General features: G+C 32.0%; 3 protein-coding genes, 1 long non-coding RNA gene and 1 other non-coding gene across 7 annotated transcripts; 2 read left to right on the top strand and 3 right to left on the bottom strand.

Annotated features, from left to right (window-relative positions):
• Positions 1-73: 73 nt before the first annotated feature.
• Positions 74-995, bottom strand: LOC8267157 (protein BIC1). Its single transcript, XM_002528696.4, has one exon. It carries the CDS (start codon positions 788-790, stop codon positions 272-274), a length of 519 nt encoding a protein of 172 aa, XP_002528742.2. The 5' UTR covers positions 791-995; the 3' UTR covers positions 74-271.
• Positions 996-4,738: 3,743 nt separating this feature from the next.
• Positions 4,739-26,584, bottom strand: LOC8267156 (cell division protein FtsZ homolog 2-1, chloroplastic). 3 transcript variants are annotated; one of them, XM_015725098.2, is made up of 13 exons: positions 26,416-26,584; positions 24,003-25,191; positions 23,649-23,720; positions 23,514-23,546; positions 18,142-18,325; positions 12,801-12,814; positions 9,925-10,575; positions 8,585-8,884; positions 8,014-8,104; positions 7,127-7,251; positions 6,040-6,132; positions 5,314-5,379; positions 4,739-5,226 (listed from the first exon to the last, which is right to left on the bottom strand). In XM_015725098.2, exons 2-13 carry the CDS (start codon positions 25,104-25,106, stop codon positions 5,095-5,097), a joined length of 2,865 nt encoding a protein of 954 aa, XP_015580584.1. In that variant the 5' UTR covers positions 25,107-25,191; positions 26,416-26,584; the 3' UTR covers positions 4,739-5,094. The 3 variants fall into 3 exon arrangements, with proteins under 3 accessions (XP_015580584.1, XP_002528741.1, XP_025014808.1); XM_002528695.4 differs by lacking the exons at positions 12,801-12,814; positions 18,142-18,325; positions 23,514-23,546; ... (1 more) ...; positions 24,003-25,191; positions 26,416-26,584 and adding an exon at positions 11,109-11,496 and having other exon boundaries at positions 9,925-10,671; XM_025159040.2 differs by lacking the exons at positions 12,801-12,814; positions 18,142-18,325; positions 23,514-23,546; ... (1 more) ...; positions 24,003-25,191; positions 26,416-26,584 and adding an exon at positions 11,109-11,500 and having other exon boundaries at positions 4,968-5,222; positions 9,925-10,671.
• LOC8267155 (iron-sulfur assembly protein IscA-like 1, mitochondrial) lies at positions 13,045-15,854 on the top strand. The gene is made up of 3 exons (XM_002528694.4): positions 13,045-13,412; positions 14,883-15,000; positions 15,455-15,854. The coding sequence occupies exons 1-3, from the start codon at positions 13,223-13,225 to the stop codon at positions 15,561-15,563; spliced, it is 417 nt and encodes a 138-aa protein (XP_002528740.1). The 5' UTR covers positions 13,045-13,222; the 3' UTR covers positions 15,564-15,854.
• On the top strand, positions 14,019-14,132 carry LOC112536364. The gene has a single exon (XR_003080395.1). It is a non-coding gene; the product is annotated as a small nucleolar RNA U19 (small nucleolar RNA).
• LOC107262016 lies at positions 19,915-20,772 on the bottom strand. The gene is made up of 2 exons (XR_001535938.3): positions 20,589-20,772; positions 19,915-20,340 (listed from the first exon to the last, which is right to left on the bottom strand). It is a non-coding gene; the product is annotated as an uncharacterized LOC107262016 (long non-coding RNA).
• Positions 26,585-27,820: the final 1,236 nt, after the last annotated feature.

The following is a 27,820-nucleotide window of genomic DNA, read 5'->3' as shown; positions in this document are numbered from 1 at the left end:
ATGTGCAAATTTATCATTTACTAAAGAGCTCAAGTCCAGAAAAAGAATGGTTCTTGAGGAGAAGAAGAGCACCTAAAAAAATGACTATTACTCAAATTCATGATATCATTCTTGAAACAGAAGCAGCCACAAATAATCTCACAATCATGAAAAGAGGTAATTAATGATCAATGGGTATTCTTGTTCTCTCATCTCAGTGGAGCATTTTGAGAAAGCTTCTCCATTATATTGTCATGAACAGAATGGAAAAACAAATTGATAAAACTCATGATCAACACCTGTTTTCTATTCTTAATCTTCCTGAAGTAGCTCTCCTTCCTTCTTCAACCAAAGCTGTTCGAGCAGACATAATCCTGTTAGGCAGTAGAGGAGCATCGAACGCAGAACAATCGATCCAATCCTTCAGAAGCTCTTCTTGACCCCATATATCAGGAATCCAAACCCTACCCGCAACTTCAACCCTATGTCTCTTCAATCTTTCACGTCCACAATCATCATGCAGTAATGCCTTGGAAGCACCAGCAGTACTAGCAGCCTCCTCTTCTTTAACGTTCATTTCACCTACTGGCAGGCCATGCAAAGCCGTTTCTTGATCGTTAGAATGCGGAGTAGGACGCGAAGATGTGCATTGGGAATCAATAATGTTCTTGCTACTATGCAATGCATAAAGAAATATATTCTTGCTACCATCATCTTCTTGAAGAAAAGTTTTCGAAGAAGAGCTTTGTGTTTCGTGATGAGAATGGCTAGACTGGAGAAGGGCTTTGTTGTTGGTGGAGTTTTCTTTCATGACTGCAAAATATTACTTCTTCTTCTCTTCTTGGGTTTTTCTGTTGATACTGTTACCTATCTTGCTTTCTCTGTAACAATCTTTTTGGTGAAAGAAAGATTGGAAAACACTACAAGGAGTTGCTTCTCTCTAAAGGGTGTGTGATAAGGGAATATAGGAAAGCAATGAAGAAAATGGGTGGGGAGTTAGTCTACACGTCACCAGAAAGTGGGTTCTTTTATATGGTCAGTCACAAGTGTACGTGTCCTGTTGTTTGATTATTGGATTCCAATTTGTGTGGTTTAGTTGTGAGCTTTTGGAACAGAAAATAATAAATTATATATATTAATATATAAAAAGAATATAAAAGAAAAAGAAACTGAAAAAGAGAGGCTTCAAATCAATGCAAGTGAGATGATTCATTTGATTGGTTTTTGGAGGATTGTGAGGCTGATGTTGATTTTGGTGAGTGTATATGATTTTTGTGGCCAATGGGTTTGTAGTTTGTGATTTGAAGATGTGTATTTTATTTTATTTATATTTATTGAAGAAACAGAAATAAATGTATACTTCCAATTCTTATTTAATGATGAGACGATGGGTGTATCTCCTTTTATTATTATTAGTTTATTTATTAGGAGAGGCTGCTAAGTTAGGCAGATATTTGTTTAGGCATTACCTTTGGCATAGCCATCACAACCCTACTCCACATATTCAACTCTAACTTTCTCTCGTTTAGTTGGAAAAAATTTTATTTAACTGAATTTATATATTTCTATTTGTACATCAAATTAATAATTAAATATATATATTAATTATATAATATAAAAAATTTGTTACTTACTGTCTATTTATCGATCTTAAACTTAAGTACGTTTTGTATAAATATTTTTTAATCATAATTTATTAATCTAAAATCCACTAATTTTAATTTTGATGTTATTAAAGTTTGTACTTTGACTCAATCATATGGTAATGTTGACTAATACATGGCATCTTAAGTGTAAAAAATTTAAGTTTTTTTAAACCTCAAAGGTATCATCTTTCTTTAGACTTTTCACTTAGGCACTTTTTCTTTATTCCCCTTATTTTCCTCTTCACTTTTTTTCTTTCTTTCTTTCTTCATTTCATACTTTTCTAGCAAACAAACACACACAAAAAGAAAAAGAAAATCCTATCAAACATTAACAGCCCAAATTTAGAAAAGAAGACTCGTATGCTTCCAATAACAGAAGAAAATATTAATATTAACCACACAAATGCATACAAATGATGCAACAACAGCAGGAGGCTTTCACAGCGACAACATCAACAATGGCGGGCGATAATGGTAGCAGAGACGACAACGGTAGTAGCAGTTTTAGCCAATAAACTGTTAGACAAGCTGATTAGAATTTAAATAATATTTTGAGGTGTACAAGGGTGCATTTTCCTTTAGGATTTACAGTATAATCCCTCAACACTTTAGTGATATCCAAATCAAATTTCATAGATTTTAGATCAAAAATTGAAATGTAAGGATATTAGTGATAAGAGTGCTTAAATCCAATATTGATAAATGAATTTTTTTCTTAATTTTAATTAAATTTAGGTTCGTGAACTTTGAGGAACACCACATTCCTTTTGGTATTATTATTTTTCATTTGGTTGAGGAAAATATATTTGCATCATAAGTAAATTATAAATTGAATGTATTTCTATATTTAGTATTTTTAAGTAATAAATATTACGTTCAAGTGATTTATACTCTATATAAATAAAATAAAATAAAATAAAATATTTTAATCTTATAATGCATATTAATTTATAAATATAAGATTTATTTAGAAATTATATTTATTTTTAAAATAAGTTTTATTTCGATTAAATATATAAAATTTAAATATATATACAAGTATAAAAGACGAGAAGATACTATGCTAAATTGCTAATGCTAACACATAATTAATTAATTAGGAAGTAGGAAATTAATTTGTTCAAATCTCACCCAACATTTCGAGAAAAGACAAAAAAAAAAAAAAAGAAAAATCAAATTGTCCAAAGGGTTAGTGAGACACGTGTTCCACGTGGGTATGTCTGCTATTTGGGACCCAGCACTCTGTGAAATCACTGTCTTTTCTTTCTATTTGTTTGCTTTTTCAGTCTTCACTCACTTAGCTTTCCTAATTAATTCCTATTCCATCAAACAAACGTAAATATCATTTCACTTAAAAAGAAACAAAAAATAAAATAAATTTACATCATTATTTTCTGTTGCACAAAAAAAAAAGAAAAGTATTATATGGATATGATTGCCGTGATATTAACACAAAATAATGATATTTTTCTAACAAATATATATAATGATAATCTTTAAGATATAAGAATATATTAAAAAATATATAATATTAATCATTTTACTCGTATATTGACCGACTGTTATATTATTTTGATGCTAAATAATAATGTAAATAAGATTATAAAAGTTCAATATTCTATAATTGTAAATCTTTTAAATTAAGGTAGATTAAAATATTTTTAATTATTGTTTGTTTAATAATTTTTTTTAATATTTTAAATTTTTATTAATGATACAAGCATATTATCGAGAAGAATACTAAAATTTCAATTGAAATTATTAAGAAAATTTAACATATTTAGGTTATGAAAACTCTAAGATAACACAAGTATGCTTATATATTTCCACAATGGCTCCTAAAGGAATAAGATTATGGGAACGATCATCTTATCATAATTTTATTAAAAAAATAAAATAGAGTGCATTGTTAGAATATGCATAATTTAAAAAAAAAGTTAAAATAAATAGTTAAATTATTTATAATATAATAAAAAGATAAAATAGAAAGTGTTATTTTACATAATTTTTAAACAATTTGTTTAATAATTAATTTATCGATTGCCTTAGATCTTTGTTCGCTTTCTACTTGAGACGCTCAATGAGCATGCAACTAAAAAACTAATTATCTGCTAAACAATGTCTGGATTAATTTATCACTAATTAACTTTTTATTTTTTTCTTACAAGTATTTAGAATTTAATGTCATTTCGGTCATTCAATCCTGAAACAGTTTTTCTAAAAAAAAAAAAAAAAATTCTTGAAAAGGAAAAAAAAGGTTATAAGAATATTCATATTTTTTAAATTTTTTATCAAAAATACAGTGTAATCTTTTTTTTTTATTATTTTTACTGTGTGAAAATATCAAAAATATAATTTTTTAATTTTTTAAAATACGGTATTGGTTGTTTTTTAATTTTTTTAAAATATAACCAAAAAATAACCAAAAGACAACCATACTGTATTAAAAAAATTATATAATAAAAATAATATTTTTTATTAATCTTAAAATATTTTTAAATAGTTTTCAAAAAAAATTGTAAAGCTTGAGGAACCAAAAATGGGCCATAACTATTGATTGTACAAAGAAAAAAAGAAGAAGAGCAAGTTACTATTAAAGATATGTGTTGAATGTATCAATGCCATAAGATTGGAATTTGTAATAAGAGAAAGAAAAGGAAGGAAAAGAATTAAAGTTGTGATGTTAACTTAACTATTGCTTTCGATAATTTTACAATCACAAATTAATTATCTACTCTTTTAATGTTAAGATTTATAAATAATTTATCTCTTATATTATTTAACAAGAACTTAATATTTCACATTGTAACTCAATGTATTTAGTCATTTTAATATATTAACTTTCAATTTAATTTAATAAATATTTAAATTTTATTTTTATTAACTTTTAAATATTTTTAAATTTTTATTTTAATCTAATAGACACATGTACTCTGTTAAATAATAACAATAAAATATTTACACATGTCATACATAAATATATCAAATAAAGGCTCGTGTCAATAAATATTTAAATATTATAAAAAATACAAATTGAAATATTTATTAAATTAAATAAAAAATTAAAATGTTAAAATAATTAAATTATAAAAATTTAAATGTCCAGATAAGAATTAATAACTAATAGTGTCCAAATAACACTATTTAGAAACAAATAAGTCGATTAATAACTAATGGGTACATCTCAACTCCATCCACACACACTGTACAAGCCGCTCTATGGCGCAACCTGAGAAACTTTTCTGAGATTATTGAAACACTTGGGAAGGAAAATAGCACATGTATTTTCTTTTGATGAGCAATTCAAAGCACAAAACATCTACAACTTATTAGGGAATTCTATATTCTAAACAAGCATTCACTCTTGATACCTCATTACTAGAATTCACAGGGAAAGCTGTGTGGAACTAATACCTAAACAGATGTATCGTAGATCCTTAGAATGAACATCTTTAGTGATAAATGTAATTTAAGCTCTTGGATAGCGAGAGCGGCCTTTCTTTTTGAGAAACTCAGGAATCTCCACTGAACCACTTTCAGTAAAAGAGGAGGGTCGCCTACTGATTCCGAACGTTACGTCGGCCCCTGATAGTTGACCTGCCTGCATTTTAACCATAATTAAGCAACCAACATATTAAGAATTTCATGCGTTTGTACGTGCATGAGAGAAAGAGAGTGAGAGAGACACCTGGAGGGGCCTGCCTTCATTTTCTTCTTGCCGCTTGAATCCAGTTGCAATTAGAGTTATACTGACCTGGATGACAAAATATTATTAATTAAAATCCATCATGAGAAGCCTATTTTTAAGTTCAAGTCTAATTGTGTGGTTATCTAAGGGTATTGTGTGCAAATCTTACCTGGCATGAGAAAAAGGTACGATATGCACCATTAAATGCAAACATACAATGTAAAAGAAAAAGGTAACTGAACGAGCCATACGTGTGCAGAGATGCCCTTAAAAATCCATGATGAAATGAGGTAGAGTGCTATGGGCTAAGTTAAGGTGGCTGTGGCCCCAATTCACCTTTTAAACACCAGCGCTACTGTGAGTACAGGCCTAGACCATTTCTACAGACAGATTGTGAGAGCGAAACAGCCCATGAACATATCAAGACTAGTACTGCAAACCCATGCCAGCCTTTTGCTGTTTGAGCTAAGCTCAGGGGCCAAAGGGAGAAAATATTTGAAATTGTTGGACACAGGAGGAAGGTTAGAGGGATACAAATTAATCATGGCAAGTCAGGAAAGCCATGGCATATTGATGCTAAAATAACTAGAACCATCTTCTAAAGTCTAAACTAAGTTTTACCAGCATATATATCACCCAGGTAGTTTTATGTAGCAGGAGCACAATGTTCAAGACCTGACTAAAAAAAGGTATACAAGAGTTCTGTAGGAGCATGCAATCACTTACTTGACCACTTAGTGAGGGATCAATTACTGCTCCAAATATTAAATTCGCAGTTGGATCTACAAGGTCATAAATAACCTCTGCTGCAGCATTTACCTGCAAGATTGGTCATTTTTGTCAAAGAACATGAAGAAAGAGAAGTTAATACATCAACTCAACCTTTTATCCTTTACATTTTCAATTAAGGTTCTGCAGTATGACTCGCTGCAGCAGCATATTGCTAATAAATTAAATGAATATTAGGACACCTACAAGCAAACATATTTAAATACTCTAACAACATCTTCCTAATTCTGGGTAAGATTACTAAAGAATGAAGATTGAACATCATCAAGCAAGTATAAGTATGAAATTGGCTAAACATGCATCAGTAACCTCTTGTTTCAATTACAAATCCCAGCACACCAATAAATAGTAGAAATTACAACAAAACAGAAGAGTTTTGCAATTTCAATGCAACAATGACAAACAAAATGAATTCAAAGTAATTGATCAAGCAAATTACTGGCAAAAGGTGAAATGCTCTTTTTACAACAAGGCGATAATAAAATATGTACTACCCTCCCCCAAAAATAGAGTAGCTAAGAACATTCCCAATATTTAAATGTAAATAGCAAAAGGTTTTACTTAAGTCCAATAGACTCTTTATATCGTGCTCTTTATTTTACTTTTATTTCTATAAGCAATAATGGTTTTAATTTCTCTTTCTTTTCAATTTCAAAAGTTGCCAATAGAAAAAAGAAAGAATTAAGAATATTGATTAATAAAGTATATGGGAACTTATAGTGCATTTATTAAAATCAAAATAGAGATTGAAGTTTTTGGAGAGCCAAAATCAACTTTTATTTTATATTTAAGGAACAAGGAGTCTTATTTTAAGGGATCGCTCTTTATAATAAAGAATTTGACATATACAAAGAGTGCATTAGAAATGCTCTAAGAGGTTGCGAGCTTTTCTCTATTATTGACAACAGGTAAACTTTCATACAACTCATAATTGCATGGCATCATTTTTGAAGACAAATATAAGGTTGAGGCATCAAACAAGATGTCAAATCCACTTGTAACCAGAATGAGAGAGAAGAGGTACCTCAAACAAAGTCAAATCACTTCCACCAGTTATGTTCCATACTATTCCAGTTGCCCTCTCTATACCGATATCTAATAGAGGTGACTGAATTGCATTTAATGCAGCATCTCTTGCCCTTGTTTTCCCTACAGAAACAGGATCATGAAAATAATTTTAAAATGGCTCATTGATGCATCAATCAAAACACAACCTGGAAACCAGACAATATAGCATGGTAAAATAGAGGTGACAATCAAGCCATCGATAACAAGATAATTTGGACATCATGACAAAAATGATTCATCAATTAGAAAAATAAAATAAAATAAAAAGGAAATAGGCTAATTTTTCTTTCCATATACAATAAGAATAGAACCTTAATGCACTCCTAAGCAATTTTGGCAAGCCACTTTAAATTGGATTTAATTCCTTCCATTCTTGACATTGAGACACCAAAACACACCAAGTTAGTTTAATAGCCTTTCTGTTCAATGTAGACTCCAAATCTAAGTTTCATTCTACTTTTTAAAAGAACAAGTTTATAATTTGTACCATGTGCATGCTAGACTACTAGCAGTTTATTGATGCTATAGTTAGCATCAATTATAAGCATAGGAAGGAAAAAATGCTACAAGTTACGGACACCAGCAACCACACTAATCTCTTTTTATAAACAGAGATAAAATTATGACAACCTTAATGCACTCTAACCAATTACATAGAATTCTACATGAGGATTAATATATTCAACCTGTTTGTTTTTCAGAGCCAAGGAAGGGCCAACATGTGTCATGCGGATAGCTACAAGTTTTGAACAAGCCTTCTTCTTTAAGAAGCCAAAAACTAACTTGGAGTACAAAGTAATTTAAGAAACCTAAACATTCTTGTGATAAGCAGCTTAACATTACCAGTTGCAGTTCCTATCCCCATCAATGAAGATCCTGCATTTGCCATTATAGCTCGCACATCAGCAAAATCCACATTCACCAATCCTGGAATCTGCAAGTTATGAAACCTACCACCAATTAGAGTATAAAGGAGAGAGCCCCTAAAGCCATGCATGATTGCGGACATGAAAACTACCATCTAAATTCATCTAACCAATGGATTAGAAGAATCTTTCTTCAACAGAATAGTTGTAAAGTTTGAACATCTGCACTTTATCGTCAGCTAGTTAACTTCAAAAGTACTCATGCAAATGCATAGGTTTTAATGCACCAAAGTCCAAGTTATAAAATTTTCATGCCTGCACATTCACAAATACTAGGATCTATCCATGATAATACATGACACAACCAACATATATTTCTTATAGTTTTCAGTACATTATACACAGTCAACGGCAAATTTTGGAAGGAATGAAGTCTAATTTCATGAACTATGCAGTGAGAAAATGATAGCTAACAGTAGAATTCCTTAACATAAAAAGGAGTAAATACAATCTAATTGATTGTAATATACCCCTCTGGAAATACATACCGTAATAATATCAGAGATGCCACGAACACCTTGGCGCAGAATATCATCAGCAAGGTTAAATGCTTCTGTTACCGGGGTAGATTGTGATACAGCGGTCAATAACTTGTCGTTTGGAATGACAATCAGTGTGTCAACACTATCTCTCAAAGCTGCAATTCCTTCTTGCGCCTGAACTGCTCTCCTTCGTCCCTCAAATGAGAAAGGGGTTGTGACTATACCAACTGTCAATATACCCATCGACTTTGCAACACTTGCTATCACAGGAGCTCCACCAGTGCCGGTTCCCCCACCCATTCCAGCCTGCGTATAGAAACTTAAAGTTCTGAGTAAGAGAAACAAAACAAAGAAAGAAAAAGAGTATCTTTTTCAGTAAGAAAACAAGAAACAGAAAAAATATCACAAAATCCAATGGCTCACAAGTAGATATACCTTCATAGGCATGAAACAGTACTGCTCTTGAAATTTTAAGAGGAAGAATACAAGACAAATCCATATATACATGAAACTCCAGACAGCTATAACTTTAAGACAAGAAAAGCATCTCAACGCTCATTTTCAAGTTTATCAACTTAACTATATTATATATCCCAAAATTTATTGGGGGACAGATATATCATTCATGACCATCTCCAAAAGTTGATTTTCAATAGAAATGTGTCAGTCCCCCGTTTGAATTCATCTCTTAAAACATTTTTGAGGCCTCATAGAACTTACTGTTTTCAAACTAAGTAAAAGTACAGCAATTTCTACTAGGCATAAGAATCAGCAGTGCTACATTTAACTGAATCTAGTATTTTGCCCATGATTAGCACATACCATTGTCAAGGTCTTCATGACAATGCAGTGTGCTAGCATCTAGAGACTAGACATGTGCTACGTATAGCTAGCTACAGACATTAAAATGAAGGATAACCATGGGCCAAAAGAAACTATTGTAGAGAAATCAAATTACTTAAATACAGGAGAGCAAAAATCAGGAAACGGAAGAGGGTTGAAGAAGACATTTAGTAGGTCCATTAGATTAAATTTGTAAAACTGATCCATATGCTATTCCTGTTGTAGACCAACTCATGGACCAGATATTTGTGTGCTTAAAGAAATCTTATCACATGACCAGTCCTGCATTTATTATAGCACAGAAAACTGAAATACAATGTTTGGCATTGGTTCTTCTCTTTCATTTGGGTCAAGAAGATGCCGTGATGATATCCTCTTTTGTTGATGCTACTAATTTGATATATTAGGGAAAAAAGATTACCAGAGAACATAAAATGCAGAAAGAGGGGATAATAATAGAATTACCACTAGAAAACTCTTATGTGCATAAATGCTGAACTTACTGTGACAAAGACCATATCAGAACCATAAAGTGCCTCTTCTATTGCTTCTTTGCTTTCTTTGGCAGCATTCATTCCGATTTCTGGGTTTCCTCCAGCTCCAAGACCTCTAGTCAACTCCTGACCAATTTGCAAACGATTTTCAGGAAATACAGGAGACATTTTCATTGCTTGCACATCTGTGTTGACAATCCAAAACTCCACACCCTTCATTGCGCTTTCTATCATGCGATTGACTGCATTTGATCCACCACCTCCAACACCAATAACTTTGATCTTTGCTTCATTATAATTATTTGGACTAGATTCATGTCCTAAGCTGTCAGTAACAGTTCCACTCAAATTATCCTTCTTTGGGGTGGTTACCGTATTGTTTCCCTCACCTCTAAGCATTGATATTTCAGGATGCAGATCCAGAAAAGGGTCTTTGTTGGGATAAGGACTGACACTATGAGACTTCGCCGAACATTTAAAATGAGAAAAGTTTGCTTTCTGGTTAGCACCCAGAAACCGGTTCTTGTCATCTGACAATTTAAGAGAGCCAACTCTTCCAAGGTGATTCTCCACTGCCAGTCTTCCTCCAAGAACAGTTAGCATCCCCATTGGGTTCCTAGTATCAGAAGGTGTACAATACGGTGACACACAAGCTGCCATCTTAAATTAGGTTGATGTAGTATAAATAACGGTAAATTTAAACACCAAACTGTCTTAAAAATACTCGATTTATATCAAGAAACTCACTTCCAAGACCTGTTTAGCAAAAAGAAGACGATAGAAAAGGAGCCCGTTAACATTTATCACACTTCACACATATATAACACTCTGCTTAGAAAATCAATTGACATAACATTACATAGAACTAACCACATAAACATAAAGGGAATACCCTACATGACAATTTTGAGTACAATTCAGGAACTTAGACAATGCTTAACTAAGTAGTAGATAAAGCTCAGAACAGGTCTCCCAAGAAGAAAAATCTCGCATACTAAACCAAACCCAATAACAAATGCAAAGTGAAAAAAAGAAAACAACTAAAACCCACTAAGAATAGCAATGAAACACTAGCAGACAAACAACTGAACTGAGCAATAGAATAACTATTAGATCATAAAAAGCAGTTCAAATTCAGAAGAAAAAAAAAATAATGACAATGGGATAAGCAAAGAAAGAAAAGAGCGAGAGACCTGAAAGAGTGGCAGAGTAACAAATAGCAAATTCCCTTCAAGCATTTGGGTGCTAAGGTCTAGAGTGAAATTGGGTTGCTCTTATGTTTTTTTTGTTTGTTTTGGTATACATAAAACAAAAAATAAAATAAAATAAAAATGAGAACTTTGGGTATTTATATAGTTTGTCTGGCTTAAAACTCGGAAATGTGAGATAGTCGGGTAACTATATGCTATCCTTTTTCTTCTTTTTTTTTAATAAAATTGAAAATAGTATTCAGCAAATCAAAACCAAAGAAAAATCTTGTGAAGAGATTGAGAAATTGCTTTTTGGTAAGAAAGTAGGATGGTGAGTTAAGAGCAGAGCATAGGATATGTGGGGCTAGCCTCCTACAATTACAAATACAATTGAGTGACAAACAGTAACCCCTTTTTGGTTTTGTCTCTTGGGTCAATACTAATTAAAACCCTTATCAGGCTAGGGTTTTAGTTATGGGCTCACTTCTATAACCCTTTTGCCCAACAGTTTCTTTTCTTTTTCAGCCTGCTTGCTCTACCCAACCAATTTCTATGGTTTTCATCTTCAATCTTGATCTTAGGAGCAAGCCGAGCGAGCTAAGTTGAGTCCAAGAATGCAAATCTTACCATTTTATTAATAAATTAATATATTATATAAGTTTTTTTTTTAACTCTTAACTAGTCAAAATAATTCAGTAACAAATATTTCTCGGAAAAGCAAATATTTTTACTATTCAAACTATTTCTCATTTGTATATTTTAGTACTCGAAACATAAAACTAATGTAATCACCATTCCATGTTCAACACAAGATGTTTTGAATAGTAATTGCTTTGATTGGTCAAGAACAAGTAAAAAAAAAAACTGTTATATACCATTTTTCGTATTTGTTCTCTATGATAATTCAATATAAAAATAAGTATTTTGTTATTCAGATTTTTAATTCATAAATATTTGATAAATTTTTATTATCATATATATTAATTGTATTTGAAAATATAATATAAAATTAATAACTTTTTAATATTGTTGTTTGGTAACTTATGCAAGGAAGTCTAACAAAAATGGCTAAAAGACCGATTTGCCCTTGAAATTTAGAGTCGGTAGACAATTAGAATAATTTTAATTTTTTGGCAAATTTGCACACCAACTTAATTCAAGGTCAAATTCATATTTAAACAATTTTATTGTTTACATAAGCTTAGCTTTCAAACAATTAAGAACAAGATTAGAATTCATAAAATCTCAAGTTCATTCTCAGCTCAATTTTTTAAGGTACAAGCTTGAGGCAGCCTTACAGTCTTACTGCTAATCATAAGAGTTGATCATTTAAGTTTTCAAGGGTTGATACTTATTAATGCAGCTCAATAAAATCAAGCAGGAGAAGAAGGTTATAGTTTGGGCAAATATTTTCATTTTTTGATGAAGATTTTTGTGCTTTATTGTTTGTTTAATTTTGGACCTAAGATTTTGATAGAATAAACAAAAGAGATGTTTAAGAAATCTAATTGAAGAATTTTGATTATGGGTTTGATAATAGTAACTTGTACAAATTTATTCTATGATCAAAATGGATAATTATCAACATCAAAATTACATTTCTCTTTCTCTAATCGTTTTACAATACCAATAACATAATAATAATAATTAATAAAAATAAAAATAACTGAACCATTCCATATTAGAAACTTTAACAATGAAATGATTATCTTTATAATGAATAATCATCGCATACTTTAAAAAGGAAAAAACACGTGTAAAAATGGTAACAAGTTACTTTTTTGAAATTAAAAGAAATTACGAGTGTACATCATTACTTTAAGAACAGACGACGTGTCGTTCAAATAAAACGCGGGTACTATTCCACCAATCAACATGGTTGTCGTATATTGACGGAGAACTTACTAGAAAACTAACATCACAAATCTTCCGAGTCTATTGACAAAAACTAAAAAATTATCGAGTCCGACAAAGCACGTCTCCGACTTCTAACAACAATAACCGCCATACCATCGTTTTGAAAAGGACGAAATCAGCCTTGTGAACAATAAAAGAGACGGCCTTTAATCCTGGCATTTTCGGACATATTTCGATCTAAAGAAAATCTTTAAACAACAATGGCATCCAAATTGTTAGCAGCAGCGGCAGAGAAAATCGGACCCGCCGCGAGACGGCAGGCGTTAACCTTAACAGACGCAGCGGCTTCTAGAATACGCCATCTCTTACAACAGCGCCAAAGGCCTTTTCTAAAGCTCGGCGTTAAAGCTCGCGGCTGTAATGGCTTATCCTACACCCTCAATTACGCTGGTAAAATCCTCCATTTCGAAATCTTAGGTTACGTCAATGTATTTAATGTGATGTTTAATTGTTCGACTAGTTGGCTAACTGAGTTATTTTTTGCCAATTGATTGATTTTTCTGCGCATAATCATATATCGCCTATTTGAATTACTTTATTGCATATATTAAATTGGCTTAGTTATATGTGAATTGATTCAGTGTTAGTATAAAATATTATTAGTGAATCAATTAGTATTATCATATCACCATTATTGGTACTAAGTTCAATTTTTGAGTACTTTCTTTATTCAGATGGTTAAAGATATTTAGTTTATTGCTTTCCGTGGCACTGAATCGGATAAATTTGCTTTTCTAGTAGGTGTTTGCTTGTAGCTGTTATATTTGTATATGTAAAGAAAACCTTGAAACTTCATTAATTTTGTTGGAAATGTGATGTTAAGGATGCTTAAATGTTAGATTAAACGGTAGCTGGAATTATTCTTAGCAATTGCATATAACATAAGATCATGATCCTTTTGTTTTTTTCTCTCTCTTGTTCTTACGAATTTTCTTATTGCTATTTTGATTTGATTTGTTGCCTCTTTGAGTAGCCTTATCGATTGATTAAGTTCCATATTGGCTTAGTTAGGAGGCAAAGATTAAGTGGTTATTTATTTGTCTTTTTCCAGGCCTATTGAGGGGATAACCTACTTTTTGATTTAGCTGTTCTCCAAGCAGCCTAACATTTTTGTCGATACTTATTTCTTATAACATTTGATTGCTTTTAGACCTGTTCAAGTTCAAATAGGGGTTGAAAATAAGAGAATCTGTGGTTTAAGTTCCTTGCTTCTTAATTAAGTTGGAGTGTCAGAAATCAGTTCTTTATCCTCAAATTACCTCCACTTGTTTGTTTTGCCATTGTTCTGTTTGCCCCTTTTTGTTGAAATAATATATAAAAGAAGAGAATGAAATTTGTTGTGTGGAGTTTAAGAAACTGTTGGATGTTCAATCAGCGTCTGTATGCGGACGTGGACTTGAGGGTCACTGTCTTGTCTGGGACATACTCTAGGATCTGCAATGAGCATGCCATTTTCTGGATAATAAAGAGAAAAGGAAAAATGTGAAGTCAGTCTCTCAATTAGAATCACCTTCATCATTGTTAATAAGTTCAAATTTCAGTGGTTTCTTGTTCGGACGGTGAAAGGCATTTCTCAGGTTAATGCTATCAGTGGCATTTATGCAAAAAGAGTCATGTCTTTGTTTGTTTTACAGTGGTAACTACAAGGGCTTGAAAAATGAATTAATAGTATATGCTAATTTAATTGGAAAGTAATGTATTATACAAATTATTTTCCAGAAAAGAAAAAGATGATAAGTTTGAGTTTTATGAAGTTATTACCTGTTGCCCGTTGGTCATGGAGCTTTCTTCAACTAGTTATCTTTCTTTTATTTGTATTTTTTGGAGCTTAGTTTTGGTTTTCTTGTTCAATTTTAACAGATGAGAAAGCGAAATTTGATGAATTGGTTGAAGAAAAAGGTGTAAAGATACTGATTGATCCAAAAGCTCTCATGCATGTTATTGGAACTAAGATGGATTTTGTTGATGATAAACTAAGGTAACCTCCTTGGTTCCATTGTTGCATCACTGTGTCACTATGAATTCCAGTAGTCCAGTACAAGCACATTGTAGACTCATCACCACAAATACCAGTGCCATCACGTTATCCCTTCTCCTTTTGTCTATGAATCTCAACATCCGTCATATTGCTTTCAACCTACCATTGCAGCAGAAGCACCATTGCTTGGTTAATAGTCCATACATGTAGATGGGGAAATGTATGTATCATTTCCTTTATTGGAGCTTTTGTTCCAAACCCAATTGCTCAATTAATAGATAAAATGTGTCAATCTCACTTTATTTGGTGTCCAAGCTTTTAGTGGCCAAACATGCAATATATGGATGAACATATCTGCCAAGCACATGTGCATAATATTTTAGGTTTGAATCATAAAGCTTTTGCCACTATGGGGGTTTATTTTGTAATTTGTGTCACACTTATCTTTTGGCAGGTCTGAGTTTGTATTTATAAATCCAAACTCTAAAGGACAATGCGGTTGCGGTGAATCTTTCATGACAACATCGAGTGCTGGGGATGCGGAGCAGCGCAGCAGCAGATAAGACTTTTGGATGAATCGAGAATTTATAACTAACCAAATGTTTCTTTTGGCGGCCATGCATTAATGGATTCCATTGAAAGATCACTCTACTAAGGGATTCAACTCTGTTCTTTTCTGAAGACGAAAATGATTGTTTCTGTCATTCACTTTATATGGCTACAACATAAATTACCAAAGTAAGCACAATTTATTTAATCCTAATTCTTTGTAATATGAGCATCATTACATTGTTAATATGTAGAAATAATTGAATATTCAGTTCTTTATGTTTAATTCAGCAACATTGTCCGTCTCTCAGAAATTCCTTCTTTTCTCTCATAAATTGGAGTTTCACCTATAACTCTTCTGGTTTTCATGTTTGATTGAGCAACACTGATTCAGGGTTTGGATCTTCTCATAAATTAAAGATTTTATATTGGCAGACACTGCACATGAGCTTCGTTCGTAGTGGATTGCAATGATCCTCCTGTAAAGCTTAACACCTTAATTATGGCGGAAAGATTAGAGTTTTTGGCATACGAGTATTGCCGTGCAATTTTGGGTTTAGCTGAAAATGAAATTATAAAATATAGAGAAAAGTATAAAAACATATGATTTGGTTAGGCTCTTTTGCACATAAATGACTGGTTTTTTTTTTTTCATGACAAAAAATTATTTTGGGATTTAGTTTTTTACATTTTTATTATCTTACAAATTAATATTTTTAGATTTTTATAATTTAATATTAGTATAATATTTTTTTAAAAAAATATTTTATAAATAATTTATAATCAAATCAACTATTATAATACTTCTAAAAATATTATTATTTTATTTTATTTCTAAAAAAATTTTAAAATATATATTAATTTTGTTAAACATGAATCTAATGTAGTAAGTTATATGGTAAATCACTTAATAAGTGATGTGATTTCATTATTGAAAGTGAGTATTATATTAAATATTAAATTATAAATATTTAAAGATGTTAGTTTGTAAATTAGTAAAAACATTAAAAATTTAAATTATAAGATTTTTTTTTTTATCATGAAAAAGACTATAATTTCTTAAATATAAAAATGCTAAACTATAAAATATCTTTTTATACTTTTCTCTAAAATTTATTTATTTTGATTTAGTTAATCCTTTACTTTCGATAATAAAATGGAGAATCGTTATAATAATATTAATTTCTTATGTGAAGCCTAACTTATGTATAAGCAAAACAACGTGTTACATAAGCATTGCAATAGTAAAAATATAGCTATAATTTTTATTAACAAAATTATACAATTAAAAAAAGATAATATATCTAAAATTAAAAAATCAAATTACTTGCATATTTTATACTTTATTTTTTCAAAAGAAATCTTCAAATTACTAGTTTATTTCTAGTTGTTTGTAAAAAGGCAATCCGACCAAAATTTATCAACAAAACTAGAAATTAATTTTAAAAAAAAAAAGGAAAGGAAAAGGCCTCATTTGACTCTTTGTAACCCGCATCAAGAATCAAAGGACATGACTACACCAAAGTTCTAGGAGGTTGCAACCAGCAGCATAGCAGTAACTGTTCCCAAGATGACCTGAATTATATCACACGTGCAAATGAACTTCCCACACGTGTAGAAGACAGGCAGACAGACAGACCGACCATCAAACTCTCACGCACGCAATGAGAGCTTTATAAGAATAAGAGAGTGAGAGAGTGAAAGAGAGAAAATTAGAAATTCTACCTGCGTCGTCGCGTATTTGGCCATTTACTTAGATCAGATTTTTTATTTTTCTTTCAGAATCATGATCGTCTAACGGTAAGCCATCCCCTTTTAATTTAATTTTTCTAATATTTTGTATTTATTCATTTCTCTGATTTTCCTCATTAAACTACTATTCTGATCAAGACATCTCCTTTTTACCTTTAGACTGATTCTTCTTCTCACTTATTTTTTTTTCTAAAAATTTTCTAGTGTTTGACAGGTTTTTTAGGATCTCTGTTTGAATTCTTGTACAATATTAGAATAATCAAAATAAATTTACCAAGTGATAATGTCTTCTAGTTGATTTCAGTTCCAGTTTAGTCGAAACCCATTAGAAATTTTGATCTGGGTTGGTGCTGATTTTTTATATATGACCATGTAATTACTAAATTGTTTTTAAAGATTTAAGCTTTATAGAGTTGGTGAAGTTTGAATGTGGGATGTCACTGAAACCTTTGATGGATAACTCTATAGTAACTAAATTGTTTCAAAAGATTTAAGCTCTGCAGAGTTGGTGAAGTTTCAGTGTAAAATCTTTTTGTTCTATTATTGGCAGTGAGAGAATTACAGATTGGAAGTCTTCAATTTTGAATAAAGTAGCCGTTTCTTTATTCTCCTTTGCTGCTTATTCTCATTTGGGTATATGGAGAACCTTCCTGTTGAAGTCATAGGAAACATACTATCTCGCCTCAAGGCTGCCCGAGACGTAGTCATTGCTTCCACCACTTGCAAGAAATGGCGTGAAGCTTGGCGCTCTCACCTTCACTCTCTTTCTTTCAATACCAATGATTGGCCAGTTTACCATGAGCTTACCACTAGCAGACTGGAAATTCTCATAACTCAGACCATATTCCAAACATTTGGATTGCAGAATTTGTCGATTTTCATGGATGATGCAGATGAGTTCTCGGCTGCTCCTGTCATTGCTTGGCTTATGTATACGAGGGAAACACTTCGTGAGTTGTATTATAATGTGAGGACCAATCCAAATATCAATATCATTGAGAAATGTGGTCGCCATAAGTTGGAAGTTTTGGCATTAGCCCATAATTCTATCACTGGTGTTGAACCTAGTTATCAGAAATTTCCTTGCTTGAAGTCACTTGCTCTGAGTTATGTTAGTATTTCAGCTTTGGATTTGAGCCTTTTGCTGTCTGCTTGTCCTAAAATTGAGACCTTGACCCTTGTTAATCCCGATATTGCCATGTCTGATGCACAGGCTACTATGGAACTTACTACTTCTTCACTAAAGGATATCTATGTTGAAGCGATTAGTTTGGATAAGTTTATATTGGAGGCTGATAGTCTTGAGAAGTTGCATTTAAAAGATTGTACTCTTGAGCTTTTTGAGCTTATTGGCAAGGGGTCTTTGAGGGTTTTGAAGATTGATGATGTTAGTGTTCTCCATCTTGATATTGGAGAGAGCACTTCTAATCTTGAGGTTGTGGATGTCAGTAATTTTACCATCACAGGGCCAAAGTTCTATAACATGATATCAAAATCATCAAAGTTGGTGAGGCTTCGGTTGTGGGGTGTAGCATTGGACGATGAAGACGAGGTTCTAGATTTGGACACTATGCCTGTTTGCTTTCCTCAGTTAACTTATCTATCATTAAACTATGATTTAAGAGATGATGTGCTTCATTACGGCTTGCATGGATCGTATCAGTTTAACAATGTCATCATGTTAGAGTTGGGATGGTCAGTGATCAGTGATCTCTTTACAGATTGGGTTGCAGGGCTTCTAGCCAGGTGCCCCAATTTGAGGAAATTGGTTATTTATGGGGTTGTTTCAGAGGCAAAAACCCATGATGAGTGCCAGATTTTAGCGAACTTCACCTCATCCATTGTTTGTCTCATGAGGAAATATATGCATATAGAAATTCAGTTTGAATATGAATAGAAATTTTTGCAATGCAGAGAAATGCTAGTTACATCTGGTCAGGTTTGATTTTGTACTAGAAGGAATATGTTAAAGAAAATGCATATCACTTCTTTTTATTTTATAGATTTCAAACCATTGTTTTCTTTTCAAGATACATTAGGAATTTTGAGCAATTGTATGCTTGCCATTCTTTCTATAGTGGATTTCTGTTCACTTGCCATATGATAGATCTTCCTGAGCATCTTGCACCTTCTAGCCTTGCCCAGTAAGGGGAGGATCATCCGTTTTCTTGGTATTCTGTTCTGTTATTGTCCATTGCAAGGTTAAGTATTATGTTTATGAAAGATTCAACGGTAATCTCATGCATGCCTGAGGTTGTTCATCTTCTTGTAAAGTATTTTTTTTTGATTGGTTTAAACAAGGACCAGGGGTACAATAAACTTTTCATTACTCCAGAAACCGGACTAAGAGTTGTGTGTTTGATGCTGGTTTTAATTGTTAAGCTTTCTGCAAACATACAGATTATTTTATCTTATACAGAGGGTTCTTTGTTCAGCCAATTTCAGAAAACTTCAATTAGCACAGAGGATATGAACAATACCCATTTCATGCAAAAAATACATGAGATTGATATGTCATAACCTCTGTCAGAACACTTCAATAAAGTTTGATTCTAGAAATTAACTGGTAATATGAGATGAGAACCTTAATAATTGTCAGAATATGGAAAAAAGTTCAATCAAACACTATTATCAGCATTCCCTTTGTATAAAATGGAAAATGATCAAGTTATAACACAACCTTTTTAACTATAAATGAGGGCAGGGAACTTTGATTCGAGACCTTGCTCTAGTTGCGATAAATGTGCTTCTTCCCTGCCCTCTCTTTTTTGTTTTTGTTTTTGTTTTTTGTTTTTTTTTTTTTACCGTTTCATTTAATTTAGACGAGATGGTGCTAATAATCATATACATTCACCATAAACTGTTGATGTATGACTTGTCGGTGCTCAATTTGGAGATGAAAAGGGTATCCTGAGTCTAGAAATGTTGGGAGTTAGATCCTGTCAAGATACCAGGACAAACACCTTCAGGACTAGTTCACCTCTTGAGCTTGAAGCAAAGGTTGTCCACATCTGACAACTCCTATCACCCACATAGGGCCTGCATTATATTCATGCCATCACCATTAATACATGTAAATACATATATATAACTAAAGGCAATAGCTATAGCCGCAGCTGAAATGGCTTTTGACATAGTATTATATATTTAGAAAAAAAACAGCTAAGAAAGAGTTTAATACCTATAAATTTCTATTTCTTTTCCAAAAAAATTTCGAACTTAACATGAATTTGAAGAAAATAATTAAGAAGTGGAGCATGTGAAATGGCCTAATTAAGCATTTATACCTTTGGAGATGGATTGTCACCATAGTCATCCTTTCTTCAATTGCCATGAACAACAACCTTTATTAATTCCCATCTCTTAAACATGCTCTGAGAGGGAAAAAAAACTCCCTCTGCAGACATTATTCTCGAGTGCCATTTTTTAGTGGGCATGTTCAGAACATAAATAGAAATGATGAGAGATTGAGGTTATATCCCTTAATATATCAGCTCTAGATTTTGAAAATATCCTTTCAGGATTACAGCATAATTATATACTTCCAAATATTCATAAATGTATATTTTTCTAATTCCTACTCGGACGATATCAAAAATTAATAAAGGTGAAATCAAGTGGTGATGGCTTGATTCTAGTGCACATTACTCTGAATAAATTGATCTGTTACAGTATTTCAACAATACTCTTTATAAACTATTAATTCATTATTTTAATTTATTTTAAAATATGTATATATTATAATAATATTTTCTAGTTAATTCTTATTAATAAAATAAAAAAGGAGATAAATGAACAAGAAATGAGAACGTGACTTAAAAAGAAAAAGAAAAAATTAAAATATATTTAAAAGTAATTTATTTCTCCTTTTTTTAATTTAAGAAATTAGAGTATGACTTTTAAATCATTTTAAGGAAAGATGATTAATTAAAAAGTCTATTGGAAGCCTAATTTTCACATATGCTTTCTCTAATAAAGAAAAAGTATGATTTAAGACTTTGGTGTGATAATTTTAATGATCTATTTGCATTTTGTTTGAGAAAAATTCACTTGAGCTCTTTTAGTAAAAAAATTATTAGAAAATTCAGCTTATTAACTACGTAAGGTGGCTCTTCATAAGTTAACTTATACGTTAAAGTATTAATACTAATAATTTAATTTTGCATATGAATTATATGTTTTTATATAAAAATAGTTTTAACTTATTTATTAAAGTAAAATTACAAATTTATTAAACAACTTTTATAATATATATTTTTTAATAAATTGATGAATAACTTAATTTTCAGTTTATTTGATCTCAGTATATCTCATTTAGATTTGACAACAAATAAAATAAGTTCAAGCTAGTCGGAGCTCGGATCGGATGAGCCGAGAGAGCAAACGACAAAATTAGGAAGGAGATCACATGATTGTAGCAAATTTGCTACATTTAGAGCGATTAAAGACAGCTCTCTCTCTCGTTAATATAGTTTAACAATGTCTCTCCAATGTTATTATTTTGGGCTGTCTCCTCTGAATATTAAAACAAAAATTTAAGTAATTACGTACGGACAAACACTATACAAAAGTAAAGTTACAATCCATGCCCTGTAATGTACCTAATAACATGATATACAATTCTCTAATTATCCGAGAAAATGCACAAAACTTGTGAAATCTTACAAAGTGGCTTATTCATCTACAAATAAAGTTATACTCTGACATCAGTTTTTGTTAGAAAGATATATCAACTATATATATATATATATATATAATTTTAAATCCGAAATAACAAAATCTCAAATAATAAATGAGAATCTCGTACACATATATTAAAATAAGAAAAAAAAGTTTTAATTTACTATAATAGATTTTTATAAATTTCTAACCTCCTCTCTAAATAATAAATGAGAATCTGGTATACAGATATTAGAACTAAAAATAAGTATTAATTTACTGATGATAGATTTTTCCGAATCCCCGAAATAAATGAGAATTTCATATACAGATATTAGTACTAAAAAAAAGTTATAATTTACTGATGATAGATTCTCCCGAATCTCCCACTAGATTTTTTCGAATTTCTGATCCCTTTTCTAATAATAAATAAAAATCTCGTATACAAATATTAGAATAAAAAAAGAGTTTTAATATACTGATGATAAATTCTCCAGCATCTCCAACCCTTCTTCTTACAATAAACGTCCTAGCTCACTGATGATAAATTCTCCTCAATCTCGGATCCCTTTTCTTTATAACACAATTAAAAAAATTTGAGTACTAATTTAGGATTTTATTAATAAAATTTTGATATTTTTCTTATAAAATTTGTATCACCTATAAAGAAAGAAATTTTCAAATCTCGAATAAAAATTTATGGAATGAAATAGCATAATCTTTAATTATATAAGCCAATTCAACTCCAACCCAAGTTTTCATTTTCACCATACTGAAAATGACTCTAATAATGTTACTAAACTAAAGGTTAAAACTCATTAGACGATTCTAGTAATAATAAGCTAAGCTAAAGCTGATCATAATAGTTCATAAAACCGAATATTAAATCTACAACTGAAAGCGGAAAGACGAACAAAATTATGTGCTTTAGCATTATGAACTGGAAAACATACAATTCCAAAGGACATTTGCCCAAAACTTTTGATGGAAAAAAGAAACCAAGTACTAATAAAGGAATTGCAGTAATAAGCACATCTTAGCTTTCTCTAACTATTTCATGGCAAACTAAAAACTTTTATACATATTCCATAACTTGTAAGATCATATAGTATTGTAAGAAAAGAGCCCTTCCTCCTCGATCCTTGAAACTCATTCCTGAATGCACTTCCCCATGTTTCCTTCTCTTCATCATCTTTTCTCTCAAGGTTCTGCATCACTAAAACAATTGAGCATTGAAAGATAATTGGTTCTTCAGTATAGTTTATTAATTCCCAAACATAGAAATGAAATTACAGCTTACCATTGTTTTTGACTATAATATAAATTATAAGGGGCAACTCAAATTCCTTCTCATTACCCTTAATTTCTCTTTAGCCTTTTGTGCCTTGGATTGAGCTTTCATTCTCAAATCCTCCACATACTGCAATAAATGATATTAGAACACACCCACAGACACTCATTTATAGAAAAAATACAACTTCCAAATATTTCTTATCTATCTCTTTTTTGAAAGATTGGTGAACATTAAGAAGAAAAATTAAATTTACAGGAATTACCTGTTGTTTTCTTTTCCTCTCAAGTTCTGTCTGTTCATGCATAATTAAAATGTCAGGACCAACATCTAATTAAAATTGTTGAATCGCACAAAAAGTAGTTTACAGTACAGAAAATGTTTTTCATGAACGTACCAGAACATGCCTAAGCTGTTTGTTCTCTTCTTTAAGTTGGTTTAGCTCTGCCTCTAATTCAACCGTATATGCCTGTAAAACCGAAAATACATTCTTGTTTACCACTCATCTCTCTACCTCAATCACTCTTTGGATGTTCTCAGTGACATTCACTTATGTGTTAATGGCATGATTAAGAAATGACTACATATTTTCAATGGACAATGCCATATACTTGCAGACCTTGGAAAAAGAAAAAGAAAAAACCCTGATTTTATATTGTTTCCAGGCTTAGAATCTTACTGAGAATTAAGACAGACAATAATTATCCGAATTACTTACTACTCACAACATGGTCCGTAAAAAAGATTGTACCTGTTTTCGAGCTCTAGACCTTGCAGCGGATTCTCTGTTCTTGATCATTCTCCGTTGTCTCCTCTCAACAACTTTCTCAACCGGCCCATCGATTATCCTCTTCCTTCCCCTTAATCCTCCCATGTCTATTCCAAATTGATTTGCAGTATTATCAACGCTAGTATTAACCATAGCATCCGATGACACAGGGCTAACTTGCCCAACGACCCCCATTCCTTCAGTTGGAGCATATCCACCACCATTCCCAACTCTCCCACCATAAACTGACCCTGATGGTGCTACAGCTCCCTGCGGTATAAACCCTGCATTCCTCCCCGGAGTCTCTCCTGCAGCACCACTTTGTGGCGCCATTGTCTGATAGCCAACCGAGTTACCCCCACCCGTGCCACCACCAGACACTCCCAAAACAGGCCTCGAAACAAAACCTGTCCCAATAGCATGATTGTTATTGGTTACACTTTGGTTATACAATACGTACTGTTGTTGTTGATGAGAAGGCAATATTGACGGCGCAGCAGGGCTGCCGTGTTCTCTGACTATTCCTGCCTTAACCAGGAAATCCTCCAATGTCATCTCTCCGAATGTCGGTTGCCGAGCCGCAGATTCGGGGTTTTGCATGTTATTATCACCACTGCTACTAGTACTACTATGCCCTTGTCCTCGCTGCTGCTCTCTATGTATTTCAGACCAAACTTCATCCACTGTTTTCCTACATAGCGGCGCAGGCAAGGTGAGCGAACCTTGTCTGGGCAAACTAGGCTGCCTCGATATAGCTCTATGATCATTGGCAGACAAATGATCATTAAAACTACTCAGACGATTTCCTCTATTATTGTTTGTATTATTGATGCGATCACTACTACTCGTGGCAGTAGCTTGGTTTTCCTCTGCGTTCCAGATACTTGTGAGGAATTCATCCATGTTCATCGACCCGAAATTCTTACCACTCTCGCAGAGGGTGTGCTGAAATTCATCGAGGGTTAGCGAGTAAATGGAAGATTGCCTGCCAAGAGATGAGAATGGGAGGTTTCTAGGTTGTTGGTCGGGTTGTAACGGCGAATCGACCTCATTTTGGGAGATTACTTCAGATTCCGTAACAACCATTTTTGTGTTTTGCTTTTATGTCCTTTTTTATGTTTTCTTTAGATGCTATATAAGGATGCTGGAAATGACGTTTCTGTAAGTGGACCTGCAATAAAGAGAATGTCGGTGTTAGAAAGACAGAGACAATGTTGTTGGCTAACCAAAGCAGAAAACGAAATACGGTGGTGCTAACATTATAACAGAGAGGAATGGTAACCCACTAAAAAAAAAAAAAAAACAACAAAAAAGAAAAAAGAGAGGAGCCTAAAAGATTCAATTTTGAGTTAGTAAATGAATATCTTATTTAAATTTCATTTCCTATAAGTTATTTAAGTACAATTTCAATAGTGGAAACTCACTTTTCAACAATTAGCCTTTTCTTTATTTGGTTATTACTATAGTTCCATTTAAGGAAAGCAATAACATGACAAGACATAAAATGGCCAATACCGTGAGACTGACTTTGAAGGCAAACAAATTCCTTTGATAATACATACATAAATGGACCTACACCGTCCGCATGGGCCTCCATATACACTGTCAAAGTCATTGAAAGTGATGGATACTGTAGACTGATATTAATTTATACCATGTGACCGATTTCCATTTCTCCTCTTTTTTCTTTTGCTAAGATTTTGATTTCTTCATTATTCATACTATTAAGAAAAACTGGTGAGATTTGATAATTACATGTTATAAGATTACAGCAAGAAATACACTTACTTGTAATAAAACAACAAACTAAAGTGGATAACTAGAGATTTAAGGCAAAATAAGACTCTCTTATAATCTTTTATTCTAATCCGCAATTAAGGAAACCATTTCCCAAATAGGAATAATTGGTATTTTGGTGGGAAAACAAAAAGCAAATCGATCTTTCTTCTTTTGGAAAACCCATTAGTATATTTTACAAAATCAGGTAGTTTGGTTCTTTCATTTAACTTAATATATTAACCTCTTAACCACCACCACTAAAATAGAGAATAAAAGATAGATGAAGGAAACCTCAAAACCATATATAAATACCACGGTCCCCTTAATTAAAGGCTTAGTTAATTAATTGAAACCAAGTTTGTACTTTGTGTGAAAGCACTAAAGTTTGATAAGAAAAAGATAAGGAATTCTTTGTCAGGCATAAAACAAGTTTTAGATCTATACATATAAATATAACCCAAAACAGTTCCAAGATTGTTATGAACATTTTAATGAACTGCTCAAGAATTAATCTGCAGAAGGAAAGAAAATACAGAAAACTTACCTGACTGAAAATATATATATATATGAATTCAAAACAGCTGAAATACTAGAAGATAAGTGATTTCTCTTTTACCTTGAGGTATATGTGGCTTTGATCTTTATACCAAGAACGAACCCATTAATAAGAACAACATAAAGAATCAAAACCTATTAGAAAGGAAGAGAAAGGTGCAAGGAGCTAGCTTAGCTAGAAGGGCAAGAAGCGAAGAGAATGCAGGCTTTAGTATGTGTGTTTTCTGGTGGGCAAAGGGCCAATCTGCCCCCTGAACGTGTATCAGGGGGTCTAATATTTCCAATTCGAACTTTTTTTGACAAATTAGCCCAACACTTTCATTTATGGATCAAATAAAACCAATTGGAGATTGGATTTTATTTAATGAATTAAAAATTGGAGAAATTAAATACTTCCAGTTCTTAGGCAGTAAATTTAGATAGATGTTTATGAAAAGTTATAGACAAAAAAAGAAAATATTACAGAAAACAAACACTCCAGTTAGAAACTTCTTTTTGTTTGATATCCTGGAATTTTGAGTTATTTAATTATTTTCAATTTGTCAAAAATTTAAGTTATCTTTTAACTCCTACCTAGTGCTAGCTATGCAAATGTACAAGTAAAACCCAATCAAGTAGAAGTTCAGTACTAACTCAGCTAACAAAGTTCAAATTAAGTAGAACTAGAAATTAACTTTTCGTAACAAGTTCAAGGGCAAGTTTATCCCCCCCGGAGAAATGACTATAAATACCAAAGCAATAATGTTGTGGATTGTTTTTGATGCAATAGCCCCGGAATATCAGAGCAGCCATGTCAAAATATCAAATTCAATATTTTTTGGAGCTGTAGGGGATGAGAAAGTGGGTCCCAAAGTAACGTAAGAATGAAGGCAAATATCAAACTATTATTAACCTACACTTGAGAAATAAAAAAAGAAAATGTAATGGTGAAATTTGGGAGTTGGTCCAAAAAGAAGGGTGGGGATGCAGGCATTGACACGTATATTACATGTGTCGTGCAATGCTCCTTAAGGATTTTGCCCTGTTCAATATGTCTACACGTGTTCCTCTTGTTCTTATTTTAATGACCAAATCTTGCTTGCACATATGTAGATGTAATGCAGTCTTTCATCTATTTGCCCACTTCAGCATTTGCCAGGATTCTGATGCTCGCTAGCAGTCCCTTTATACCCTTTGTGAGGAAATGAGGAGTTATCCACAAGCAATTAAGTCCGATTGGAGTTATCTAAATCTTAAACTTAAGATTATTGTGAAAATAAAATTATATGAGAGGTTTTAACTCAGTTTAGGTGTTACGTAGCTGATGGTTCGATGCCAAAATTACCAACTTTAAAGAGAATTAAGGAAAATTTATTCACGTCATGATTGTTTAATTTATTAATAACTAGTTCAGATTATAATTTATAGAATATGGTAAGAGAAAAATTAAGCAATAGAATGAAACACATGCAACTGCCAGTGATCAA

Source organism: Ricinus communis, chromosome 10 (genome assembly GCF_019578655.1).
Source record: "Ricinus communis isolate WT05 ecotype wild-type chromosome 10, ASM1957865v1, whole genome shotgun sequence".
NCBI lineage: Eukaryota > Viridiplantae > Streptophyta > Magnoliopsida > Malpighiales > Euphorbiaceae > Ricinus > Ricinus communis.
Note: the sequence above shows the minus strand (reverse complement) of the source record. Positions and strands in the feature narration are given on the sequence as shown.